The sequence below is a fragment of the Rhinolophus sinicus genome, chromosome 2 (assembly GCF_057876585.1).
Source record: "Rhinolophus sinicus isolate RSI-liver-muscle chromosome 2, RSI-T2T, whole genome shotgun sequence".
Lineage (NCBI taxonomy): Eukaryota > Metazoa > Chordata > Mammalia > Chiroptera > Rhinolophidae > Rhinolophus > Rhinolophus sinicus.
In genome coordinates, this window is record NC_142502.1 from 140,362,282 (window position 1) to 140,387,326 (window position 25,045).

General features: G+C 35.3%; 1 protein-coding gene and 1 non-coding gene across 22 annotated transcripts in view; both read left to right on the plus strand.

Annotated features, from left to right (window-relative positions):
• Nucleotides 1–1,457: 1,457 nt before the first annotated feature.
• TIA1 (TIA1 cytotoxic granule associated RNA binding protein) overlaps nucleotides 1,458–25,045 on the plus strand; it is a 40,157-nt gene continuing 16,569 nt past the window's right edge. For 2 of the 21 annotated variants that reach the window (XM_088796108.1, XM_074332121.2), the window contains exons 1-7: nucleotides 6,127–6,385; nucleotides 14,084–14,186; nucleotides 17,647–17,745; nucleotides 18,261–18,315; nucleotides 18,488–18,520; nucleotides 19,739–19,826; nucleotides 22,938–23,013. In XM_088796108.1, the coding sequence (XP_088652234.1) occupies nucleotides 6,360–6,385; nucleotides 14,084–14,186; nucleotides 17,647–17,745; nucleotides 18,261–18,315; nucleotides 18,488–18,520; nucleotides 19,739–19,826; nucleotides 22,938–23,013 (480 nt within the window). In that variant the 5' untranslated portion in view covers nucleotides 6,127–6,359. Of the gene's footprint in view, nucleotides 1,477–6,104; nucleotides 6,386–14,083; nucleotides 14,187–17,646; nucleotides 17,746–18,260; nucleotides 18,316–18,487; nucleotides 22,234–22,937; nucleotides 23,014–25,045 lie in introns of those variants that run through there. The other 19 variants (XR_012496398.2, XM_074332136.1, XR_012496397.1 and 16 more) reach the window with 19 other exon arrangements.
• TRNAG-CCC (transfer RNA glycine (anticodon CCC)) lies at nucleotides 5,729–5,799 on the plus strand. The gene has a single exon. It is a non-coding gene; the product is annotated as a tRNA-Gly (tRNA).

A 25,045-nucleotide genomic window follows, 5' to 3' on the forward strand; every position in this document is an offset into this window, starting at 1 on the left:
AGTGCTATCTCCTGTTCCTTCAATCGCTCCCTCTCAAAGAATGCACAAAGCTAATCGCCGTCTAAAACAGATCAGTGAAGCTCCATAAACTTATTTGAGTGATCGCTATGTTCTGGGGACTGTTGGGTACGAGATGAATGGGTAAATGGTGCTAGGTGAAAGGAAAAATGACGGAGACCTGGGATGGGCTGGTCCAAGGTGAAAGGAGTGGGAAAGTAGTGACAGACATGAACAAAAGTAGCGTACCCATATCACACGGTGGGACACCATGCAAGCATTCAAGAGAATTTAGGATCTATAACTATTGCCCTAGTATTGTTAGGTGAGAAAATGGGTGGCTGAGTAATGGATATTATATGATCCCATTTCTGTAATTAAGATACCCCAACCCCCCAAAAGAAAAGAAAAATCAGTATATGAACATAAAGAACAGTATGGGTAGGATGAAAATACTAAATTGGATAGAAAGATTGAACGTGAAGAAAGGGAGTAGAAAATTCAATGCAAAAAGCATTCATTCGTTGGACAAATATTTACTGAGTTCCTTCTAAGTGACAGAGAATGCTCTAGGTAATTGAGAAAAATCAATGAACAAAACGGATTTTTAAAAATATTTATTCTAACCACATGAGCAGAGAGACGTGACTCGGAGTCACGTTAGCTCTGCTTGGACTGAAAATGCTGGGTTTCGCCCGGGGCTTTTAGGCAGCCGGATCCTAAATGTGGGGTTCGGTATGGGGCGTTAAGGGGGTGCTCCTCGCGGATCGCTTCTCTCTCCCCAGATGCAAACAGGCCACACAGGAGGCCACAATCCCCTCATCCCATCCCGGTTGTAAAAAGGAGGAGGGGCCTCTGGAGAGGAGAAATCCGAGTCGGGCGGTGATAGCGGGACTTGAGACGGGAGGAAGGGCAGACCCCTTCTAGAGGAGAGGGCTTAGGAGCGGTGGGCTCGGGGGGAGCCCCGCCCCGGGCCACCCCACCCGCGCGCACGGCCTGGAGTATAGGGATCTGTTGTAGTACCTTCACTGAGGTTATAAGAAAACTAAGTGTTAGGGAGTTGTGTAAAGCGCCTCTGGAAGCTGTTAGCATTAGTTTTGTGTGAGCAAGAGTGACTCCATGTTGAATGAGCAAGAGTAACTTCATTTTGGACATAATGCAAAGAACTTAGCAGACAACGCCCAGGGAGCCCCCGGATTGCCCTGGTAATTGGGTGTAACCAGCTACACTCGGAAGATCTGCTACTGAAGATATGATGATGTCAGGGTCCCGGCTGGCTGCCCTAAGTGAGGTCAGAAAGGCACTCAGAACTGCATAAGAACTGAGGACTTTTGCCGCTCAGAGAGCTGGTCTCGACTGAGGTGACCACGCTGTCACTCTGCTCCCAGAACCCTCCACTCTGCTCTGCTCCGCTCGGACCGACCTCCTGGACCAGCCACCCTTCCTCACTCCACGAGGACTCTGTTGACTTTGGAACAGGTTCGTTATTCCATTTGACCCAATTATTGTATTGCTCTGTGTGCTTTACTGTGCGGTGTATTGATGATTGATGCTTTACTGTTTGGTGCCTCGATGTTTAATGTTTGAGTAAAGAGCATATTGAAAGGCATTTAAGATCTTGCGTGCTCTGTTCTCCACTCGTGTCACGGCTACCGCGGAGGCCTCAGTCAGTGCCAGGTAGATTCTGGGGGTCTGAGAGTCCCCCTGACTTACAGGAAGAGACTGCAGTACGGACTGTGAGCCTAGCAGTCGCTCGTGTCAGGAGTAAAGGTTATAAAAGTAACCTGAGACTGAGTACCCAGGAACACGCTGTACAGTTTAAAGCAAGTCTTCCATTGCCCTGTTTTCCTTAGTTCTTCAGAGTGTGGTCATTTGGGATCCCATCTTCGTTGCAGAAGCAATAATTGGATCCTCTATTGGGAATCTGCATAGAACAGTTTTCATGTGTATTCGAAACCTGGACATTTGCTAATTAAGAGTTTTCAAATACACACACACACACACACACACACACACACACACAAAACCCAAAATATTCTAATGAAGCTGACATTCTAGTGAAGGGAGACATATGAGAATTAGAATAAATAAGTAAATGATGTACTATAGACAGCAGGATAAAAGAGGAATGGGAATGGGTTGCAATTTTAAATATGATAGTCAGGATGGCATTTGAGCAAGAGCTTTGAGGAAGTGAGGGAGTGGATCAGGCAAATACATGGAGAAAGAGCTTTCTAGGCAAGGCAAATGCCTGGCATGTTTGAGGAACAATAAAGAGGCCAGTGGGGCAGAGTAAGAAAGCCAGAGTTGGAGGTGTTAATGGAACAAGATGAAAGTCATACAAGAAATAAACATGTCTACTTAAGAGCATAAAAATATGAAGATTAAGTTCCTTTTTCCACTACATCTAGAAATTACAAATAAAGAATGAAACTCCGTGTTTTTACTTTCCTTTTTCCAAATTACATTATGCCCATAATGCCTCAGTGTATTAAGCTTACTAGGCCCTCAATAAATATTTGTTGATTGATTAGAATTGACCATATCAGTGACCTTGACACCAGTATCACATTTGGAAACTTTCATTTCTGCTATTGAAACCTTGGGAAAGTTTACTGAAAGGACACTTAGAGAAGAGACAGTGTAAAAGACTTGCAAAGTGGGAAGTAGATCCAAGTCTGTCTTATTTTGCACTCTTGCCCTTTTAAAATAATACTGCCACTGAAACTCAAGACTTTTTTTAAAAAATCATTAAAAAAAATCTTGAGGGGAAAATGTTACCACATATATGAAGAGTAACAAGAAGGTAATATAACAAACATGTTCAAAGCAGCACTCTCCTTAGGAAGCAAAAGCCTAAGATTCTCTCTTTGACCAAACCCTCATTGGGCTCTCTTATTCTTCTCTACCTGGCCTATAAAGACATGAACAAAACCCTAACATAATTTCTAACAGCTCAAAGCCACATTTTGGGGATGATCCTAGATCCCCTTAAAGTGCTTGCCTGAGAAAACTCAAGGCTCCCAAGGCTGTTTGTTCCAGCCAACAGATGAAGATAGAGACCTTGTATCCCAGTCTCTCTGGGAATGTAGGAGTCAAACTGATAAGCATCAGCATGGCCCCTTTTCAATTTTTGGAATCTTGCGCTTCTTTGACTTTACTGGGCCTCTGCTCATCTGCCTCCCTATTCCTTCGTTCTCCCTTTAAAATGCCTGGTCACCTCTGTACAAATCAAAGTTGAGTTCAGTTCATGCTGGACTCTTTTTCCCCATTGTAATAGTATATTATTGATTCAAATTAAAACTTTAGTGTCTGGCTTTGTTTGTCTTTGACAACAATTCAATCTATAATTCTGCCACTGCTCCATGTCTTTTTTTTTTTCTTTGAAACCACCTTGAAGAAATTCATTTTCATAGCTTCTTAATTCCTCATATCTCATTCCTTTCTTATTCTAAATAGTCTAAATGATATTAATTCTCTTAGGCAAGACAGGAAATTCAGAAGCAATATAAGAAAAGATAAACATATTTGATTACATAAAACAAACATTTTCAGATGGCTAAAGATAGAATTTAAAAAGTTTTTTAAAAGAATGCATGAGAAAAACATTTGCCATTAATGTGACAGACTAGATCGTGGTATATATCACAAAATACTAAAAGCTCTATAAATTGATAAGAAGAGGTAAACATCTCAACATAAATACAGACTAAGCATATGAATAGGCAATTCATAAAAGAGAAAGCAAGTGCCAATGGTCCAAAAAATACACATAAAGAGGTGCTCAACTTCCAGTAGTAGTTTAGACAAATGCAAATTAAAACGAGGAGATACTATTTTTCATCTATTATACTGGCAAAAATTAATAAGACTCATAACATCTTAATGCAGGAGAAAATGGGGTAAAGTGGTTAGAGATCTTGGGAAATCACTTTCAAATATTGTTTGTGGGGATGTGAATGACTACAACCTTTTAAAACCAATTATCTATTAAGATATATAGATACACTATTTAATTCAGAAATTCTATGTTTGGGAATCTAGTCTACAGAAATAAAAGAATCACTTATAAGGAAGTACACAATATTGTTTGTAGCAGGAAAGAAAAAAAGGAGTAAACTGAATATCCATCAATAACATTTATGATCATTTATTCAATGTACCCTGAATAAACTGTGGCATATTCATTCTATGGACTATTTTGCAGCTATTAAAAAAATAATTAGATCTGTATTAGTTGAACTGGAGAATGTCTATGATGTAAGTTTAAGTAGAAAAGAAACTTGCAAAATAATATCCGTGGCATAACCACATTTTCCAAAATAACAAAAAATCCCAAGTACTTATATACACGTGCACCTGTATGCATATAAAGTAACATGTGAAAGCTTACAGACTAATCTGTTAACATTAATTACCTCAAGATGAGAAGAATGAAGGAATTATTAATCTTTTCCTTATTTACCTATATTGTTTCACTTGTCACAGTGAGCATGTATTACTTTCGTAACTTTAATAAAGTTTTAAACAAAACTTTATTAATAAATATAATATGTAACAAATCAAAATAATATTTAATAAAGTTTTTAAAGCCTAAAATATACTTGTACTACATACATCAATGTAATTTTATTCAGCTAAAAAAAGGAATGAAATATTGCTACATGCTACTACATGGGTGAACCATAAAAGCATAATGCTAAGTGAAAGAAGCCAGTAACAAATGACCACATACATAATTGTATGATTCCATTTATGTGAAACGTCTAAAACAGGCAAATCTATAGAGACAGGAGATTAGTGGGCTGGAGAATGGGGTTGTATGGGGAATGGGAAGTGACTGCTAATTGGTAAGAGTTTCCTTTTTGGAGTGATGAAAATGTTTTAAAATTGATTATAGTGATGGTTGTACATCCCTTTGAATATACTAAAAACCACTGAACTGTACATTTAAATGGGTGAATTGTTAAGTTATGCGAATTATATCTCAAAATCCTGTTAAAAAATGCTATCCACTATTAACCTTTGTCTTATTCATCCTCAAAACACTAATATTTTATATCTTCAAATAAAATCCAAAGAATGTGCCACAGATCCTAAAGACAATTCCAAAAATGGAAATCCAAAAGTATCATACTCTAAAGAAACTACTTCCAAGAGGACATCACATTTTTGAACGTGTAAATTCTCCTATGTTTAAAAAATATTTCACATAATTTATAAAATGCAATACAAAATGAATAATGAGTACAGTAAACCACAATTCAGAGCCCTAAAGATTCTGCACCCCACAAAGAGGACTGAAATTTATGTATCTTCTGACTCATTGGGTTTTAGGATTCTTGTGACTGATTTGCATTAAATAACTATTTTAAAAATATTTTTCAATGTACATTGAGTATACCAAATATTGCAAATATAAGGGAAAATTCGGCAAAGATCTGGAAATATTTTTTTGGCTCTCAAAAATTCGGTTAACAAGACAAATGTTTCTTGAAGCTCTTACTTTTTTAAGTAAAAAAAAATTGAGATTTTTCTGTACAGAAAAAGGAATAGTCATTCAATTAAATTTGGATGAAGAGAAGAAAGTTTCTCATATCAGTGAAAAATTGTAGATTATATAGACTCAAACTTTTATTTTTAAATGAATAAACAAAGCATCCTTATATAAAAAAAACGAATGTTTGTTTGTAGTTCATTCTAAATGTTTCGGCATCCCTAAACACCAGGAGCGCCGCTGGTGTAGTGGTATCATGCAAGATTCCCATTCTTGCGACCCGGGTTCGATTCCCGGGCGGCGCACACACTTTTACTCCCGCCACATTTAACATGAAGTAATTTAAAGAGTTTCATAAATTACTCTTCCTCAGGATACATTTAGAATTTTTAATTTCCATAAAGATTTCTATTTCATATTTCATTGTTGAAACATGAATCTGGAGAGGATTAGACAAAAGTTTTAAAAGACAAAGCAAGTCCTTAAACACTTATCCCCCACGCCTGCGCAATCAGAGACATCCCTAGCGTCGGATGGAAGAGCGGCTGCGCAACAAGTGAACCTATGAATTGAGGTGTAGCCTGGCAGCCCGGAGGTTGAAAGTGCAGGATTATTCTGCGCCTGCGCGATCGGGTCACTTCGCTGGATGCTCCTAGGCTCCCGGCTCGCCGCCATCTTGTATTGGGGCTTCATTGTTCGCGCTGGGCCGGGCGGGTTAGTGTAGTTGCCGCCGAAGAAGGAGGCGAAGTAACCTCCGGTCAGCCGAGAAACCCCACTATTCCGCAGCCATAGCCTCTCAGACGATTTGGGAGGCAGTAAAGGGTAGGGAGCTGGACCCAGAGGCGCCGCCGCGACAGCAGCAGCCATGGAGGATGAGATGCCCAAGACTCTGTGAGTCTGGGGCAACGATGAGAGGGGGGCGGTATGGTGGTCGTCCCGGAGGGAGGCCTCGGCCCTGCGCCGCTCCCCAGCTTATTGTACTCCCTGGACGCCGTTATATCACAGTCCCTGCCCTTAGCGTACATCTGGGTGCTTAGGGACCGACACCCGGGCTGTGAGAAGACGAGATTGGGGAGAGGGGCCTCAACGTTCTGAAGTAACCTCTTCACCTTAACTACACCACAATGTGGCCTTTGGCCTCGCCGTGGCCCCTCTGCAGTCCCATGCCTGGAGAAGACTTTTTCATTCAAACCTCTTTTTAGAACTCGGCGAACCTTCTTTTTGTCGCATGCTTTCCTTCTCTTTTTCCCGCCCCCCCTTCTTGATTCACCTCTTTTGATCTTTACACCCGACTCCCTTTCATTTTACTTTGATTTCTTCCTGAAACTCTTCCTTTCGTCTTCTTGTCGTTAATAGGAGTTTCTTAAGGCTGCTTGTACTCATTTTCAGTGAGGTAAACTTTATTCTCGCAGTTGCCAACTGGAAAAGAGCCAAATATTTTTCTTTAACCTCTCTTTGGCTTTCCTTCTGTAATACCCCTTCCCCTGACCCCCGACCAAAAAAGCCTAAAACCGGACACCCTAAGGATTTTGAAAGGGCTTTTGAAAAATGGAAATCTCACCCGGAGGTATATATATCAACTGAAGGGAAGTGGATATAATGCATTTTTATAATCGCTTGTTACTTTTGTGATTGACATGTTGCTGAAGGAGCGGGCAGCTTTTGTGAAGCAACAGTTGATACATCCCGTAACATAGTCACTTCAGAGAATTTTTAGTTAGTGTTAAATGATCTCAGCTTGGGATGTTTTCTTTGTCCTATAGCTTCCCCCACAGCATCCTCCCTTTGTTTTTAAAAGTATCATGGGATCAGCTGATCCTGACTTTGTTGCTTTTCTGGAAAAGAAAAAAACAGCACGAGTTCTTGACATATCTTTTTGGTTTCACTCTTAAAATACTTGCAGTTTGAGAAGTCTACCTGTTAAGAATACAATTTCAGGTTTCTTTTTGCAACTCTGGAGATCTTAACAGTTTTTAGAAAGTACAATGTAATCCATTTTTAACCATCCAAAAAGTTTCCATTTTGTAATCTATATGAGAAATAGTCGACGTTTGTTTTCTTATAGATTAGTAAACTTTATGCTAGTTTACCTAATAGTTACCATAAGTATGTCTTTTTAATAGAAAGCAGCAATTAGTGCATGACCTTTGTTTTTTGGAAGATTATATCTGTAGGTGAATACTCCCTAAAAAACGGCCTCATAAAGTTTGTGGGAACCTTTTTTTCCCCTTGTCTCTTCCCTAGAAGATAACCAACAGCATATTGGGTTAAACACTGCTCATCTTTCATAATGTCTTTAAATTTAAGATTCTTTCATTATTTCAAAACTTTTAATTTCAGAAACTGCCAGAAATACCTGAGAACTTAACCTGTTTTAGTACATTCATTTGGGAATATCAAATAATGAAGACAACTTCAGCTTTCTCAGGCCAGTCTACAAAAGTTGATAGTTAAATAGTACTAGCGTGAGAACTGGAGGCCAACCATTGCAGGAGAAATAATGAAGGAGGTTTTGTTCAACAAATACTTACTGAGTGCTTATGATTTGCCAGGTTCTGTTAAGTGCTTTACATGCTTGTTTAATCCTCATCAGAACTCTGATAAATGGGTCCATTTTGCAGCTGAGGAAAAGCTAAGCTTAAATAATTAACTCAAAGTCATACACCTTTTTGTTCATCTTCCTACAACTCTACTGTCCTTAGCTCTTACACTTGCAACTAATTTTGCCTTATGACCTTCATCAGAATACCCCATTCAAGAATCTTTTTCCCAAAGTAGTCCAAGCTCTAACATGTCTTATTATCTCCTCCTTTGCCTCCGCCTCCTTCAACCAAAACTCCCATTCTTCCAGTCAGATCAATCTTGGTTAAATATCGAGTAGGTAGGTGCTAATCCCTAAGTTTTCCCAGTAGTGTTTTTACTTTTAATATAAAATGTTTGTGTGAATGACCCTGGAAGTCAGGGCTTTTAACATGTTTTTACACAGTGTCCGGTTTGTGGTAAGTGATCAATAACTTTGTTTGAAAAAATGGGACAGTTCCAAGTAGTGAATCAAGATTTTATTTTTTCTTGAGAGTAAAAATAGTCTGAATCTCATTTATCACCTGTGTACCTAAATGGCTCAGAGAAAAAGGCTTCATGGGCCACAAATGAGTGTGTTCAGCATTGCCTTACGTTAAAGATTGCCAATATTCAATTTCTTGTCAGCAGTACTTTGGAAATACAGTGTGAGAAGTGGTTTGATTCTGGAGGTGTTTTGAAAATAGAGCAATGGCAATGACCAGTGGATTGGACATGGGATGTGAGAATGAAGTTAACAATAAATAGGTTTATTTACAGTGTGTAGTATCATTTAAAATTTGTTTATTGCAAAATGTAAGTAAAAAAACAACAATCTTGAGAGCATGAATGTCTAGGATGTCTTCGGGCAGATTTGTTCAGGCTGGTTTCTGTATATGGTCTGATCTCCAAATGAAGGTGCTGCTAGCTAATAACAAGAGGGGTTCAGCTATCATGCAACAGACTATCCTTTGTGAAGAATAGACAGTTTTAATAGTAAGGTTACTATGCTGGTGTATAGTGTGTGTATGCATTTACTGTTCTACATAATTTCATAATTAGCAAAGGATACGTACCTTTTCCCCCTGAACTAGAGTAACTCGGGCAAAATAGGATAATTTCCTAGCAAATTGCTGATATTCAAAAGTAATTCTGTGAGAATACAGTTATCTCTTTAACGAATAATTTATAGAGCACTTACAGTGTTCCAGGCAGAGTTCTAGACGTTAGACATATAGTATGAATAAAAACAAAAATCTCTTACTGAATTCATCATTAGATAAAAACATATTTATTCATATTTTTTCATTCAAATTTCCAAGGCCTCATCAAATTCTGCATTTTTTATACAATGATTGTGGCTCAAAACAAGCCATTACAGCATTCTGCTTTGTAAGTTTTTTCTTTAGGCTAAATTTTCTAGCGTTGTACTAATATAAATGAATATTTTAAGTGTTTTGGATTCCACTTTTATAACTACTTGAATTTAGTTGTCAGCTTCAAAAATATGTATTAAATTGACATAAAATCCTATCCCTGGCAGAACTGTCAAGTTTTCATTAGTGATATTGGTGGCTTTTTCCATGAATCTTCTCAGGTAGCTTTTTATTTTGAAAAATCAAAAACCTACAGAAAAGTAACAAAAATATTACATTGAAGAGTTAGGTAACTTTCACATGGATTTACCAGTTGCTAATCATTAGTCAGATTTGCCTTATTTATGTATATTCTGTTTGTTTTCTGAATCATTTGAAGAGATATTGTGACACTTCAGGCCTAACTACTTTACCATCTATTTCCTAAGAACAAGGGCATTCTCTTACATTACCATGATACAATTTTCATATTAAGGAGACTACATTGATACAATATTTTTAACTAATATATAGTTCATATTCACTTATCCAGTTGCACAAGGAAGACATTTTTTAGTTCATTGATGTCCGTTTGCCTTAACACTTGAATGTCTTCTACTCCTCTCTTTACTTTCTGTTCTGCGCAAGATTGGTACGACCTCGGAGGTGATATAACATGGGATACTTCAATCCTTGCTTTTAAAAGAAGTCCACGGTACAGCTAAAAAGGGATAGTTTAGTGTTATTTCCCAAAAAAGTTATTTTGAAAAATAAAAGCTATAAAAATGTAAGAAAATAACATTTTTTTTTTTTTTAGTAGTCCGATAGACATCATGACAGGGAACCTTGACTTGCAACTGCTCCATGTATCAGTCAAGATTTCCTTGAATGCAAACGGCAAAAAAAATTTAACCATAAAAGGAATTTATTTAAAAGATACTGGACACTCCCAGAATTTGCAGGAAGGTTGTGGAACCTGGCTTAGAAAATGTTTAGCAAAGAGAAGACTGTCAAGCCACACACAGTCCTAATCAAGACTCAGTTGATCTCAGAAAGGCTACTACTACCATATCCACTGAGGACCAAATACAACAAGCTTCCACTTTCACTGCGCATGAGTTTCCATTGCTATTTGCCACCAAAATGGATTCTCTTCAGTCTCTGCTGCTTTTAGCCCTAATTTTATCTTCTGTGTTCAGAACTGGTATCTAATTGACTTAACCTAGATCGCCTGCAAGGTAGACTACAAAACCATATCTAGGCTTTTCAGCTTCCGTAGAGGAGTCCGTCTCTGCCTTATGATGCAGATTTCTCTAAAAATAGGAGGAAAGGTGTTTGGCAGCCAAAAAGAAAAAAAATAATCCTCTACATAGGTAACAAGTCCATACTAATGGGAAATCCTTTGGCTTCAGAAACAGAATAATATGTGATAAAGTATGAAACAACTAAAGATATATATATATATATATATATATATATATATATATATATATATATATATAAATGAGAATTAACTTTGTAAATATAAAGCCTTCTACAAACTTGTTTTTCCATTGAAAGTATCGAGTTTAAAAAGGGTCTGTAGATTTCAAATCTGGGCTTTCTATCTCAAATTAGTGTTTATTTAGCAAATAGATTTGGAAAGTAATAACATTAAGTTGTTTCTAAAAATTTGAGGTAGGTTTTAGTGATTTATTGGTAAACAGAAAAGACTAATGTATAATAGGTTATTTTTATTTGCACAAGGAAGAAGAAATTTTTTGTCCTTTGATTTCTTTTGATCCGAAAATGTTATGTGTGTTACTTGTACTGGTATCTGAGGCTGAAAGCAAGTTGTTTGTGTAACATCCACTGAAGAGCATTTCTCTAAACAGCTGTGTGTGACTAATTAATAGAGGACCCTGGAGCTTGCAGTGTACAACAGGCCACATCAAGTAAACAAATGTAAAGGCAACACAAACCATAGTACTTTTTTAAGTGGCTTATTTTTTTTTTTTAATTACCTGTCTTCAAATTAGGTAGTATCAGTCAGAAAATATTTCTCAGAAAATCCTAGACAATTTTGCAAAGAGTAAATGATAGAATTCAGGTTCCCTAAATACTGTCCACTTGTCACTAGGTTGTCTAGCTTTAGCAAAGTACGTAGATGTTAGAACTAAATTTTCAGAACAGCTACTTTTTTCATTTAGACATTGCAATCTTGAGAATTTCTTATAGGTACACGAGTCAGGTGAGAATAGACACAGAAGAGTTATAGAAATAGTACAGAGTTCTCACATAACCTTCACCCAGCTTCCCTTAGTGTCAACATCTTACATAACCATGGTATACTTATCAAAACTAAGAATTTAGTCTGGTACAATACTATTACTACAAGCTTTATTCCAGTTTCCCCAGTTTTCCCACTAATGTCCTTTTTCTCTTCCAAGATCTATCCCAAGATACCACTGTATTTAGTCATGCCTGTTTAATATGAGGAGATGTCTTTCATGACCATGGCACTTTTGAAGGGTACTGTTTCTCCACTGTAAAATGACTACTTTTTTCCCAGCGTACTCTATTAATTAGAATTGAGTCACTAAGACTAACACACACTCAAGGAGAGAGAAATTAAGCTCCACTTAATAGAGGGAGAATTGGTGGACATATGGTAAAAAATCAATGTGTTGGTTAAAACCAATAATTAATAAAAATTTTATAGGAGATACTTTGAGTCTCTATACATATCCTATTTCTCCTTAACGTTTCACCAACTATAAAATACCCATGGGTGGATGTTGCCAGTAGCAGTTATTACTGTGGTATTTTAATGGTGATTTCCCTCATTCCTTCTACATTTATTAATTAGAGTTCTGCAAGAAAAAGCTATCCCCCCATCCAGGATACAGACAAGGATTATTTATTATTTAATGTATTTGATTGTTAGTGTCTTTTAAGTCCCTTTTAATCAAGAACAGTCCTCCCTTTTTCACTTTTTTTTTTTTTTTTTTTTAGTACAGTAATATTTTGAAGATATCAGACAGGTTGCCTTGTACAGTATCCCACATCTGGTCTTGTGTAATTGTTTTATGTATCCAATGTTCTGTAAACTTCTAGCTAAATTTAAGCTTGACTAGATTCAAGTTCGACCTTTTTGATTTGACTGTTACATAGGTGATGTTGTGTAATTCATATTGTACACACAGTATGCCATTGTCCATCTAGAAATATGATTTAAAGTTTGATCACTGGGTCAAACTAGTAAAAAAGCCAAAGCTCTCATTTTTAAGATAGGGTTTTCCCTTTGTAGTTGTTAAGTGATCTGTGTGATAACTTTGGCACACACCCACAAGTATAATCTCAGAGAGCTTACATGTAGTGAATTTAATACCGTCTGTCTACATTTACTGACTAGCATTTTTCTGCAAAGGTGCGCTTTTCCCTCATCAACAATAGCTATTAGATTATACTGTACTGGAGTTTCTAGTCAAAAGGCAAAAATAAATGCTTAATTCTTTCCCTTTAATTGCCAGTTTTCAGAATAAGGACTTGGTGTAATAACCTCCAATATTGGGAAAATTGCTATTGGATAGATGTTGCTGTTGCTTTTTTTAGTGTCATTATTCTACCTGATCTTTAAATGTTGTTCGTTGTTCCGTAAGACTCAGCACTTCTCCCTTTGCCATTTTAACCTATCCCAGTGCCTTCATAGTAATCACTCCTTGTATGTTTGTTGAACGGATGAATGGAAGGAAGAAATTGAATCCACGCTTTCTCGCATGTATAGGTGTTTATTTTGGGGGGAAAGAGGGCATACCTCTCGTTTTTTTGAAGGATTCTTGGCAGAAGAATGAGAAACTACGAGTATAGGTGTTGAGAGGCTATATTCGCTGATTGCAGAAGTGATAAACCTCTAACATGTCTAAAAATAATCTTGTTTTAAAATCCTGCCTTGAAAATTTATGTATAAACCCTTTAAATAAAGATGATCCCAATCATGTGGTTTTATAATACACTACACTGATTAAGTTTGTTAGTCACCAATTCATATTATCTGTTAAAGTCGCTCCTGGAATCTTCTCTACTCCCTCTCCACGGTCTCATTATTAATATTCATTGAAAGGTTTTCCATCCCTTTGTGAGCTCCCTTTGTGAGCATGTGCAACACTTGGTAACTGATTTACCTGTGATTTTTCAAAAATATACTTATTGTGTAAAACACACTATACCCTAATTGGACAATGTTAGGGGAATTGTGAATTAAAACTTGAGGAAATTTTAATGTTCTCAGTAATACTGTAGAAGAAGAAATAATTGCAAAGCATCCCAGGATTGATTGTATAAAATGTTCAATATATCTAATGATTTGTTTAAGACATTTTTAAGCGTATCTTCCTAAGGTAAGCCTAGGAACTTAGGAATAAACAACACGTTTAATTTGCAGCACCTTGACTAAACACGCGCGCGCGCGCTTCCCCTCTACCAGCAGTGTTTAATAATTTGCAAGTTACATATCTTACATCTGTTTTGAAAGAGATTTCGAAGTTTTGGCAAACTTTTATAAGCTATTCCCAAATAGTGTAGTTTAAGGCAAAGATCTACCTGTTCCCAAAATTCATTTTTCAATAAGCAACTTTAGAAACGTATGCAAAAAAAGCTCATTTAAAATGGTAAATTGTTTTTCTTTGTGTTTCAGGTATGTTGGTAACCTTTCCAGAGATGTGACAGAAGCTCTAATTCTCCAGCTCTTTAGCCAGATTGGACCTTGTAAAAACTGCAAAATGATTATGGATGTAAGGGTATTTTACTTAAGTTAACTTTCTATTTCATATATAGTCAAACCCATTACTTCCAGGAACTCTCAAGTTAGTTGATACAGTCTGAATTCGTAGGGATTTTAGTGAATTTGTAGCAAATCAGTTTTGGCCACTGAGTTTAATTTGTTTTACTAAGTAAAGGAAGAAGTGAATACAATGAATCGTTTCTAGAGCAGATAACTGTATATAGGCTCTTGTTTTAAGGTGCACTAAGGCATCAGAATTGTTTATTTTATATGTGGTATCAGTTAATTGGCTAATCTAGAAGTTCAATTATTACAATTAGATTGGGTTAAAAAAAAATAGACATTTAGGGGACGGCTGGTTAGCTCGGTTAGAGCGCAGTGCTCTTAACAACAAGGTTGCCGGTTCGATCCCCACGTGGGCCACTGTGAGCTGCACCCTCCACAACTAGATTGAAACAACTATTTGACTTGGTCCTGGAAAAAAACACTTAAATAAATAAAAGTTATAAAAAAAATAGACGGCCGGCCCGGTGGCTCAGGCAGTTAGAGCTCCATGCTCCTAACTCCCGGTTCGATTCCCACATGGGCCAGTGGGCTCTCAACCACAAGGTTGCCAGTTCAATTCCTCGAGTCCCGCAAGGGATGGTGGGCCCTGCAACTAAGATTGAACACAGCACCTTGAGCTGAGTTGCCGCTGAGCTCCCGGATGGCTCCAGTGGTTGGAACGCGTCCTCTCAACCACAAGTTTGCTAGTTTGATTCCCGCAAGGGATGGTGGGCTGCAACTAGCAAGGGCAACTGGACCTGAGCTGAGCTGCGCCCTCCACAAACTAAGACTGAAAGGACAACAACTTGAAGCTGAATGGCACCCTCCACAACTGAGATTGAAAGGACAACAGGTTGACTTGGAAAAAAGTCCTGGAAGTACACACTGTTCCCCAATAAAGTCCTATTCCCCTTCCCCAATAAAATCTTTAAAAAAAAAAAAATAGACATTTGAAAATGTTTTTAAATTTATTTTTAAAGGTCATGATTAAGATTTTTCTTGCATTGTGGCAATTCCCAACTATCAGACCTTTAGAAAAAAACATTGAATTCATTCATCTGATTGGTGTTAACCCTGAATAATATGTACAAATATAAAAAGACATTTGAAACTTTTTTTGATGGGAACGAGTGCTAAAGATCAATCCTTTTTCCTAGGATCTCTCCTCTAAACTCTTGGTTTTCTATTGTATTCCAATTTAATTTTTTTACTTGGCCAATTGGCTCTGGTTCCTTGTGGATTTTTTTTTTTTAACTTTTATTTACTTTAAGTGTGTTTTTCCAGGACCCATCAGTTCCAAGTCAATTAGTTGTTTCAATCTATTTGCGGAGGGCGCAGCTCACAATAGCCCATGTGGGAATCCAGACAGCAACCTTATTGTTAAGAGCATCACCAACTGAGCTAACCGGCCGCCTTATCTTGTCTTAGGTTTTAAAATATCAAACCTTTCCTCTGATGTGGCAGGGTCGTCATCATATAAATATAAATGGATTCAACAAATTTTTTGTCCTTTATACTCTTTAGTATTTTCTTATCACATTTAATATCTGTGTGCCTTTGAATAAAGAAGAAAAGATCCTGTACCCTTAGAGAAAAAGAAGAGAGATGAGAAAATGATGGAGAATTTGAAACCAACCTTTTCTTTATAAGGGTCTCCATCCTTATCCCAGAAATAGCATTTATGGAATGCTCACTGGTTATTTTAGTTCTGATGCCTTTTCACAAATGTTCAACAGAAACATTGTAAAGCACATGTTATTCCCATTCATTATATGCAGAAATTAGGCAAAGCAAAGATGCAAACCCACATGGAACTATCTGAATGTAAATCCTTTCCATTGGTTTGTAGGCTGCCATTCTCCTCTTCCTGTCTGGGTCATTCGAGATTTTTGCCTGGTAAAGATCATTAGGCAAAATGTTATTGATTGCCTGACCCACAGAAAAGACTAGCTAGGTTAGCCTTTGCCACTTTGTATAAATTTTGGATATTGATCACTCAAACGCCTAAATGAACATATTATTAAAGTCTAAATTCCAGTCTATTCATACTGTTGGACTGCTGTGTCTATATTTATGAATTTTACACTTCCTGTCATATAAAGGCTGATAATGTGTATGCTTAGATTCTTTTTATCTAAAGGGTATAGTTTTTTTCTGGGTACAAATTAACTAAAATGAACATTCTTTTTCATTTGATTGCACTACTCTTAAATATAAGCTACTTTTTCTAACCACCTTCTGATGCCTGTCACCATTGATCTTTGTAGTAGAATTGTTAAGTGCAGTGTTAGTTTGAATTATACAATTTTTAAAACATTTTTGTAGTTGCTGTTTTTTAAATATGGATAGTCTCAATATTGTCAATTTGTGGTTGTCTCTTTGCTATAAAATTCTAAAAAATCATTGCCAGTGACTTTTTTAAAGTATTATGCTTGAAACAAAATGGTATATTTCTTTATTTTAGTATCATTCTAGCCTTTTAGTGTTTTATTTTAATAATGCTGCTTAGGAGATTGTGGAAAGAATTTAAAAATGGACTATGAAGTTATTTGGTATTTTGACTGATAGGTGTAAAATATTGGGTGTTTCTTCTGCTTTAATTTGCAATAAAATATCCATCCTTCACTTATCCTGAAACCTCAACTACTTGGAAGACCAGAAAAGAGGAGAAAAATTTTAAAACTGGTAAACAGCTAAAAAATTGATGTCAGAAAGTCCAAATTCCAAAACCTTATTCTAAAACTTTACTTACTAGAGAACCTCTTCAGTTTTCAGAGCCTACTTATATTTTAGAAACAGGTTTAAGAAGGCTGATATTTTCTGCTACTCAGCAAGTTAGAAACAACAATGATGTATATATATATATATATACATATATATATATATGTATATAATAGCAATAAAAAGTAACATATCACAGAGAAGGGACAGAAAAATTAAAAGCCAGCACCGAGACTTGAGATCATGGGAGTCTAGTCAAACTTAACCTCTGTAACTTAAAGATTATATGATGATGGGGAGAATATAGCTGTATATCCATTTAGCCACAATTAGAACGCTCAGTCATTAATAAAAGATTAGATTATATAGGTATATACTAGTATAGCATGACTTGTTGAAGAAGATAGATTTCTGTAAAAATAGTTCATTTATTAGTTTCAGGTGTACAAAACAACGTAACTGTTAGACATTGATGCCCCTCACACAGTGATAAACACCACCCCCACCCCCCCGCCATTGACTACCCCTCTGACATCGTATACAGCTGTTAGGAAAAAATAATTCATTTTTAAGTGTTTACTTCTGTTTCTAAAGATTTACTTATAGAATGGACCCTCTATTGTCCATGGCCTGGTAACTGAGATGTTAGTAATTTTAAGGTAATGGGAGCATAAAATTTAAAATTGACTGTTGTATTTTTCCTTCAACAGACAGCTGGAAATGATCCATATTGTTTTGTGGAATTTTATGAGCATCGTCATGCAGCTGCAGCACTAGCTGCTATGAATGGGCGGAAGATAATGGGTAAGGTAAGCTGTCATCATTAAAGAAGGTGACTTGCACTGGAAAATTTTAAGTTGCATAGTTGTATTTCCTTTTTAGAAGCATGTTCACTTTACAGCAAAAAATCACGTTTAATGTTAAAAAGGTGGGATAAAGCTTTTAGGGGGCATGTTTATGTTAGTATCCTACATGATGCCTTGCACGTGAGAAATACTAAAATATTTATTGACTTACTCAAGCTTGGATGAATACCTAGGAACATTGGATACTAATGGGGGAGAATAAAAAGAAAAATTCCTTGGTACTTTAGATAAGAAAGGTTGTTGAATGTTAAGAGAAACTTATATAAGATTAGGACCTGTCAACATGTTTGCATAAGTATAGATTAAAAGATAAGTACTGAAATTTTGACCTGAACTGATACCCCTTGAATGTTTCATCCCAAACATGTACCTTCCTATGTATTTATAGATGCAAATCTTGTAATATCTGATTTTGAGCTTTATTTTTATGGAGTATAAATGTAGAAAAATTTTTTTAGGAAGTCAAAGTGAATTGGGCAACAACCCCCAGCAGTCAAAAGAAAGATACAAGCAGTAAGTATATTTTATACTCTTTGAACATTTGTTGTTATTGTACACAGTAGTTTTATTGTAAAGCATATAAGCATCATACGTGTTTGCAGTAATGTTTTGATCGTTATCCTAAGATATGATTTAATGTGTTTGTGTTAATAAATTTAAGAACAAATCTAATCTTTGTCATCAGGTAGTACCGTTGTCAGCACACAGCGTTCACAAGGTAATTGTATCTTCTTAAACATAAAATGAAATCTCTTGAAAGGGTATTCACTAACCACCTGAAGTTTTTTTGTTTGATATTGGGGGGAGTGGGGAGGGAGGAGGTCATATTTCTATTTGTTTCTGGCAATATTTTTTCCCCTTCTTCCCAGTGTTGACCAAGTGTGGCTTGTCCACCACTTTGGTGCTATTTCAAGCTCTCTGACCCTCTTGGTAGCAGCTGATGCCTTAGAAATACTTTCACCAACTAAAGGGCAAGATAGCCTGCTTCCTTGAGGTCACGATCTGCTCCTTATCCAGATCTTCTGATTGCTTGAGTTGCTCCTGAAACTGTGTTTCCCAAATGGCAACCCAATGTGTTGCTTAAGGCCTGCCAAGTAGGGGTAACTTTTCTTTCCAAATCTACTTTGTCAGAATTGAAATATATGTCTATTTTAAAGTGTTGATCCAACTATTTTGTATTTTTTAAGTGTTTCTTTTCTTGAGCATTGTCTTTTTTTTAAAAAAAAAAAAAACACTTCACATATGGGGTCGTTATTTTTCTCCATTGCTTTTTTATGGCTCTAATATAAAGTGAAGGGATTACTGTTTTCATTCTGTTGCCTTCAGTCTTAGTTCACTTGCACATGGATTCACATAAACTGAATGGTGTAATGTCTGGGCAACCAAAACTGTTGGCTTTTGAGAAAACTGTCAAATACTTTAACATCAAACTGTTGCAATGCAAGGTATTTCTTTGATTGTTCTTCACAAAATATGGTTAAACCAAGTATATCATGTCTTAACTAAGGCAAATTTAGTCTATATAACTCACAGTACCACTATTTTATTTTAATTTGTAAAGCTTTAATAAAGTTGTAGACTAAATAAATGTAAATAATTACTGTTAGAGTGGTAATTAAGTCATTAATTTCTTTGCAAAGCTTAAACGTTTTATTAGTTTATTTTCTTAGACCAGTATAATAATTGGCTATAAGTAGAAATATAACTGTCAGTTTCCAGTTAGCTACATCACAGTCTTTAGGAAAATCTTTCCTGTATTGTCATCTTGATTCATTATGTTTAAAATTGATAGGATTTGTATAGATATAGGATAGTGTTTTGCTTGTTACTATAATCCATAAATTATTTTAAGAATACTTTATTGAATAGATTTTAGTATTTTTTAAATTCTAAAATTTTATTTTTCTTTTCACTTCCCCTTCCTTCCCCTTATAAGATCATTTCCATGTCTTTGTTGGTGATCTCAGTCCAGAAATTACAACTGAAGATATAAAAGCTGCTTTTGCACCATTTGGAAGAATATCGTAAGTAATAGAAGATAAATGTAAAGTGCTACTAATTAGAAACATTCTTATTTAGAAGTACTTTGGAAAGCTGTTGTGAATTTTGGACATTAATTTTAACACTTAAATATAATGTATTACATTGTTTAGGGACTATTCAAGCAGCTAAGAACCAGATTGTTTTCCCATTAATAAATACATCTTTGGTCTTCAATTATATCAAAATCCTTTTCAATTAGCATTAGCTTTAACTTACAACAAATTTACTGTTATAGTACATAGTTTCTTATATAAGTATCTTGCTAGCTTGGTTATAATCTTTAGTAAACTTGTGCTGTGACTAAGGAATTTAGACCTTTTGGGCACTTCTATGATACCATGCATTTTGTGTTGAGATATTTTAACAAAAAGAAACCTTAACACTTTAACCTAAAAAGCAGTTATTAAATGTTAATTCCAAGGTATCTAGCCTTTTATTATGCTAACAACAATAATAATGCCTTTTAGTATTCTGTGGAGCTCTGTTGTGCTTGCATTTGTTATTAATCATACAGTTTAGGCCCTTTGTAAATAGCTCACTCAAGGTAGGATTCATCATAAAAGAATTTTAATAGTTTGAAAAATATGCCATAATAGAGTAAGAATAATAATTTGATTATAGTTCTTTCTTAAAAGTTATTGTTGAATTTAGAAAATGATTTCTTTAGGGTTTCGGTTGCTTTATTATTTCAGCTAGAAGAGTAGTAAAAAGTAAGCATTAGCTTTAATTTGCTTTGATGAACAGACCAGCAGCAGAAATGAGGTGAGGAGACTGGAAAGTAAATGCCAATAGTAATATTGGTGATGAGTTTTGGGAGAGTTTTCATTTGAAGCGTTGTGATTCGTTGGTAGGAGGACGAAAATGCATAGTAAGGGGCCAACTTTAAAGGCAGTTGGGAGATTAGGCTTTGTAAATAGTGTCTTACGATGAGGTGGCATTTTTCTCTGTGAGAACTGATTAAGAAAATAAGTAAAGTTCTAATTTCTTGATAATACCTTTTAATTTGTCTTAGGTTTTTGATGATGGTTAGCTTGCTTTCAGATATCTAGACTGGAAGGTCTTAACCTTTGGCCTCTATAAAATCTCCCTAACAAAATTTTGTGTTTGTTTTCCTTTTGATGTGGAGTATCTTTATAAGTTGATCCTATTTTCAGAGTAGTTGCAGGACCATAAAAGGATTAAAGTACCCTGATCTAGATATTTGTGGCTTCTTTCTTAGAGAATCCTTTCAGAAATAAGTTAGAAATATATTTCAAGGCTTATATTTCCTGAAACTTAACTTTAGAAAGAAATTTTCTAGCACTTCAGCAGATTAAGTAGCTATTTTATTAAATGCTTTAATTTTGATTGAAGTAACTGTTCTGAAAACATGGTAATTTTAGTTTAGGATTGGATAAAAATTATTTAATAATTGGTGAATTTAAGTTAAATGACATTTAGATTTTAGCAATTTCAGGACTTTAATCATAGATCAATTTCTTTTTTCGTAAAATATGTTGGTATCATAATTATAGTCTGTAGATTTTATTATGGTCAATCATGATTATTGATGTATATATTAGTATTTCTTAGGTAAGGCCTTAAGTTTTATGATTTTCATTTGAGGTAATAATGTCTAAGCTTTAGGCTACCCAGTGAGTTAGTGCTTCTAAATTTAAAAGAACCATTTTCAGTAGATTAGCGTCATTTCCTGATTTTTTGGTTAAAGGAGATAAGATGATACCTAATTATATATAGAAATGTTCTTATGATAATCAGATATTCTCAGTAGAGAGCCTACAACAGTGTTTGATTTATAGAAGATGTGCAGTAAATAGTCACCTATTAAAATATTTAGTATTAAAAAAATAGTACTTTCCCTAATTAAATACAGTAAACTCTTCCTGTTCCTTGAGTTTAGTCTTAACAAATTTTGGTATAGAAGTGAATCAGCTACCAAATTAAATGCATGTGTACCATACAGATAATTTGATAAGTACTTTTACATATTAAGTGACTTGCATTAGTTTTCCCTTTTCACCACTACCTCTTTGTCATTTTGACCCTAAACAATAAATCACCCCTAAATTGATCAAAATATGCTTTTGTATACTTTAATATAAAATTATATTGCATGGCTTTCTGACTTGGGTTTTTGTTGTGAAAGTGCCTGTTTTGTTCATGTGTCCTGAGAGAACAAGCATTGTGACATACCTGGCTAACTTAAAAGCAGATTGCCTGTGAAGCACAATTTGAGTCCAATTTTTTGAGGTATGGAGTTTTAGCTATCATGGCTGGGTTTTTTACTCAATCTCAAATAATAGGGCTCTGGTTATTTTGCAGAGTATCTCTGAAGAATGGACAGAATTGCCCTGGCTAACTACAAGCTACGGTTCACAGTGGATAAATGTTGGCGTGCTTTTTTATTTTCTGACTTTTTAAAATTTTGCTTTTATATCTTGTAGTTTCCAATCAATCTTAGATGATTGCTATTTTAAAATTCAATATAAAATCCTTTCGTATATAGTTTAAAACTAAAGTGTGTGTTTAGTATTTTTCTTCAGTGATTTAGCATTTCTGAAAATGTCAAGTTTTCAAAATATACCCATAGTCAAAAAGGGGGGTATGAATTGATCTGAGAAAATAAAATAATTTAATAGGAAATATACAAGTTTTTTATTCTCTTAGTTTCCAGTTTTCTACTTTAATTTTTTAATGATAGGTAGTATATAGTTATCAAATAGCAAATTATGAATCGCATGGTTAAAGAAAGCCATTCATCTAATGTGCCTGTGAACCCTATAAGTGGTTAAGTAATTCATGTGAATAGCTGCCTTCACCATGCTTAATATTTAAAAGCTTAAAACTTTGGACTGGGAGGCAATTTCTATACAATATATACATACATATTTAAGAAGTTACTGATTTGCATGTTTTGTAAAATTAAGCCTCATTTGCTAGTACATGATAAATTTTATAGAATAAAAGGTGAATTTGTGTTAAAGGTTTATTTTAATGAAGATGAAACATGAAAATGAGTTGTGTATAAAATTCTCATTTGATATCCAGAGGAGAGTTTGCAAACCTAAACTTCTGATTGTTTCTGATTTCAGAGATGCCCGAGTGGTAAAAGACATGGCAACAGGAAAGTCTAAGGGATATGGCTTTGTCTCCTTTTTCAACAAATGGGTGAGCTCAATACATAGTGCATGTGCAGTGCTTCAAGAATAAAGAATAAAAATACTCATTTTGTTTTGTTAATCTTTTCTTTCATCTGCCACTTGTTCATTTAACTGGTAATTAACACTCTGGCTAAAGGATATGTTCTTTCTCCTGTTTGGTTATTTATTCAACTTTTATTTAGCACCTCTGCATGCAAAGTACTGTTAAAATGTTTTCAGACTAGGGAAAGTAGAGATGTTTAAATTATCAGCCAAAGATGGATATTGAAAATCTCGTTTATATATTTAATTCATTATCTCCCTGTTTTATACTCCCATGATAATTTAAAGTAGCTAATAAAATGCTCCAATGGGTGGGGACTTTTTTAAAAAATTGTCTATTAATGTATTTGAAAATGTCTCATCATTTCTTTATTCAACAAATATTTTTTGAACACCAATTTGCATGGTCTTGAGATTTCTGGGTTTTGCCGAAAAAAGGAATGACTGCAGTTTGTCAAAAGAGAGGTGAGAGTAGGGTATATAAAGAAGAAAAAGGCTCATATTTCATGTGACAGGTGGATAAAATCTTTGACGTGTCCCCCATACTGTGTAATACTGTGCCGTTGTTTTTAAAAAGAGAATGAGGAAGTTCTGTAAGTGCAGAGTGCGGTTTATGGAAAGATTTCCATGGTATATTGTTAGATGAAAAAGTTCAGTTGTGTGAAAGGGAAGGGAGCATACATTTGGGTGACATGTGCGTGCATGTATGTTTTCTTTTGCTCATAAAAAAGAAACTTGTTGCAGGGTTTCCTGTTTGGGGGTAGGTAACGAGAGTTAAGCCGATGGAAGATAGAGTCGGAAGCTTCTCACTGTATTACTTGAAGTTTGAACCTTGTAAATATATTACAAATTCAAAAATTAACTTTTTTAGTGTCATAACTCAAGGTTCAAAACAGTTAAATACAGAGATATCACATTTCCAAAAATATAAGGGTGAATGGTGGGAGAATTTACATTCACTAATCTTGGAGTATACACTAAGGTTTCATTAACCTTGGATTTTATTGTATTGCCTCTATGTTATGACTATGGTTTGCCAATGATAAGTATGGAAATACTGTACTTTTTGTATAAGAGTGCCTTAGAATGAGCCGTTAAAAGTATTTGATGGTATAAAATGTATTTTAGAAAGGCTTTTCATAATTTAGTAAAAGAAATATTTGAAATAGATATTATTTCTTGATGGCTTCAGGTCAAATGCATGAGCATCTGTTACTGTGCCAGTTTCTTCTGGGTTTTTAAAAAATACGTCTGTTTGCAGTTAGGCCAAGTAGTGTCAAACTGTCTTGTTTTTTCTAGTTCCTGTATCTACATTAGAACTAATGTCTGGTTATTCCTCACCATGAACTCTTACTATCCAGATATGTGCCATAACAGCTTGCAACCATTTGGCCCAAAATTGACTTTCCAAATAAAAAAAATCTGTCCTAAAAGTATTTACATGGTTTACAAGTTCAGACAAAAGAATGTAGAATGTAATTGTATCTCAGCTGTTTGTACAGTAACATTGTGACTTGTGATCAGGTTATTTAAATGTTGTGCAGTATAGCCATCATCTTCCTCTCAAGAAGTGAAATTGTCTTCCAAGAAAATAGAAAAACCTGTGAAGAAAGGGGGTAAGCCTAAAATGTCAGGAAAAACCTACATATTAAAAGAAAAGTTAGAAATAATAAAGAATATTGAGAAATGAAAAGATAAAAGCTCTGCCACATAAGAGTCCCATCTACCAATTACATTTTTTTCTGTGAGATGAGAAAAAAAAAATTGTGAGAGTATAGTTGGTTATGAAAGCTTTACTGTTATCCACAGTATAATATTTAGGAAAGGTAGGAAACTATACAATGGGCTGGTAGCCACAACTATTGTGAGTTCCTTGGAGGGTTGATATATACTGTGTTTCCTCGAATATAAGACCTAGCCGGACAATCAGCTCTAATGCATCTTTTGGAACAAAAAATAATATAAGACCCGGTCTTATTTTACTGTAATATAAGATC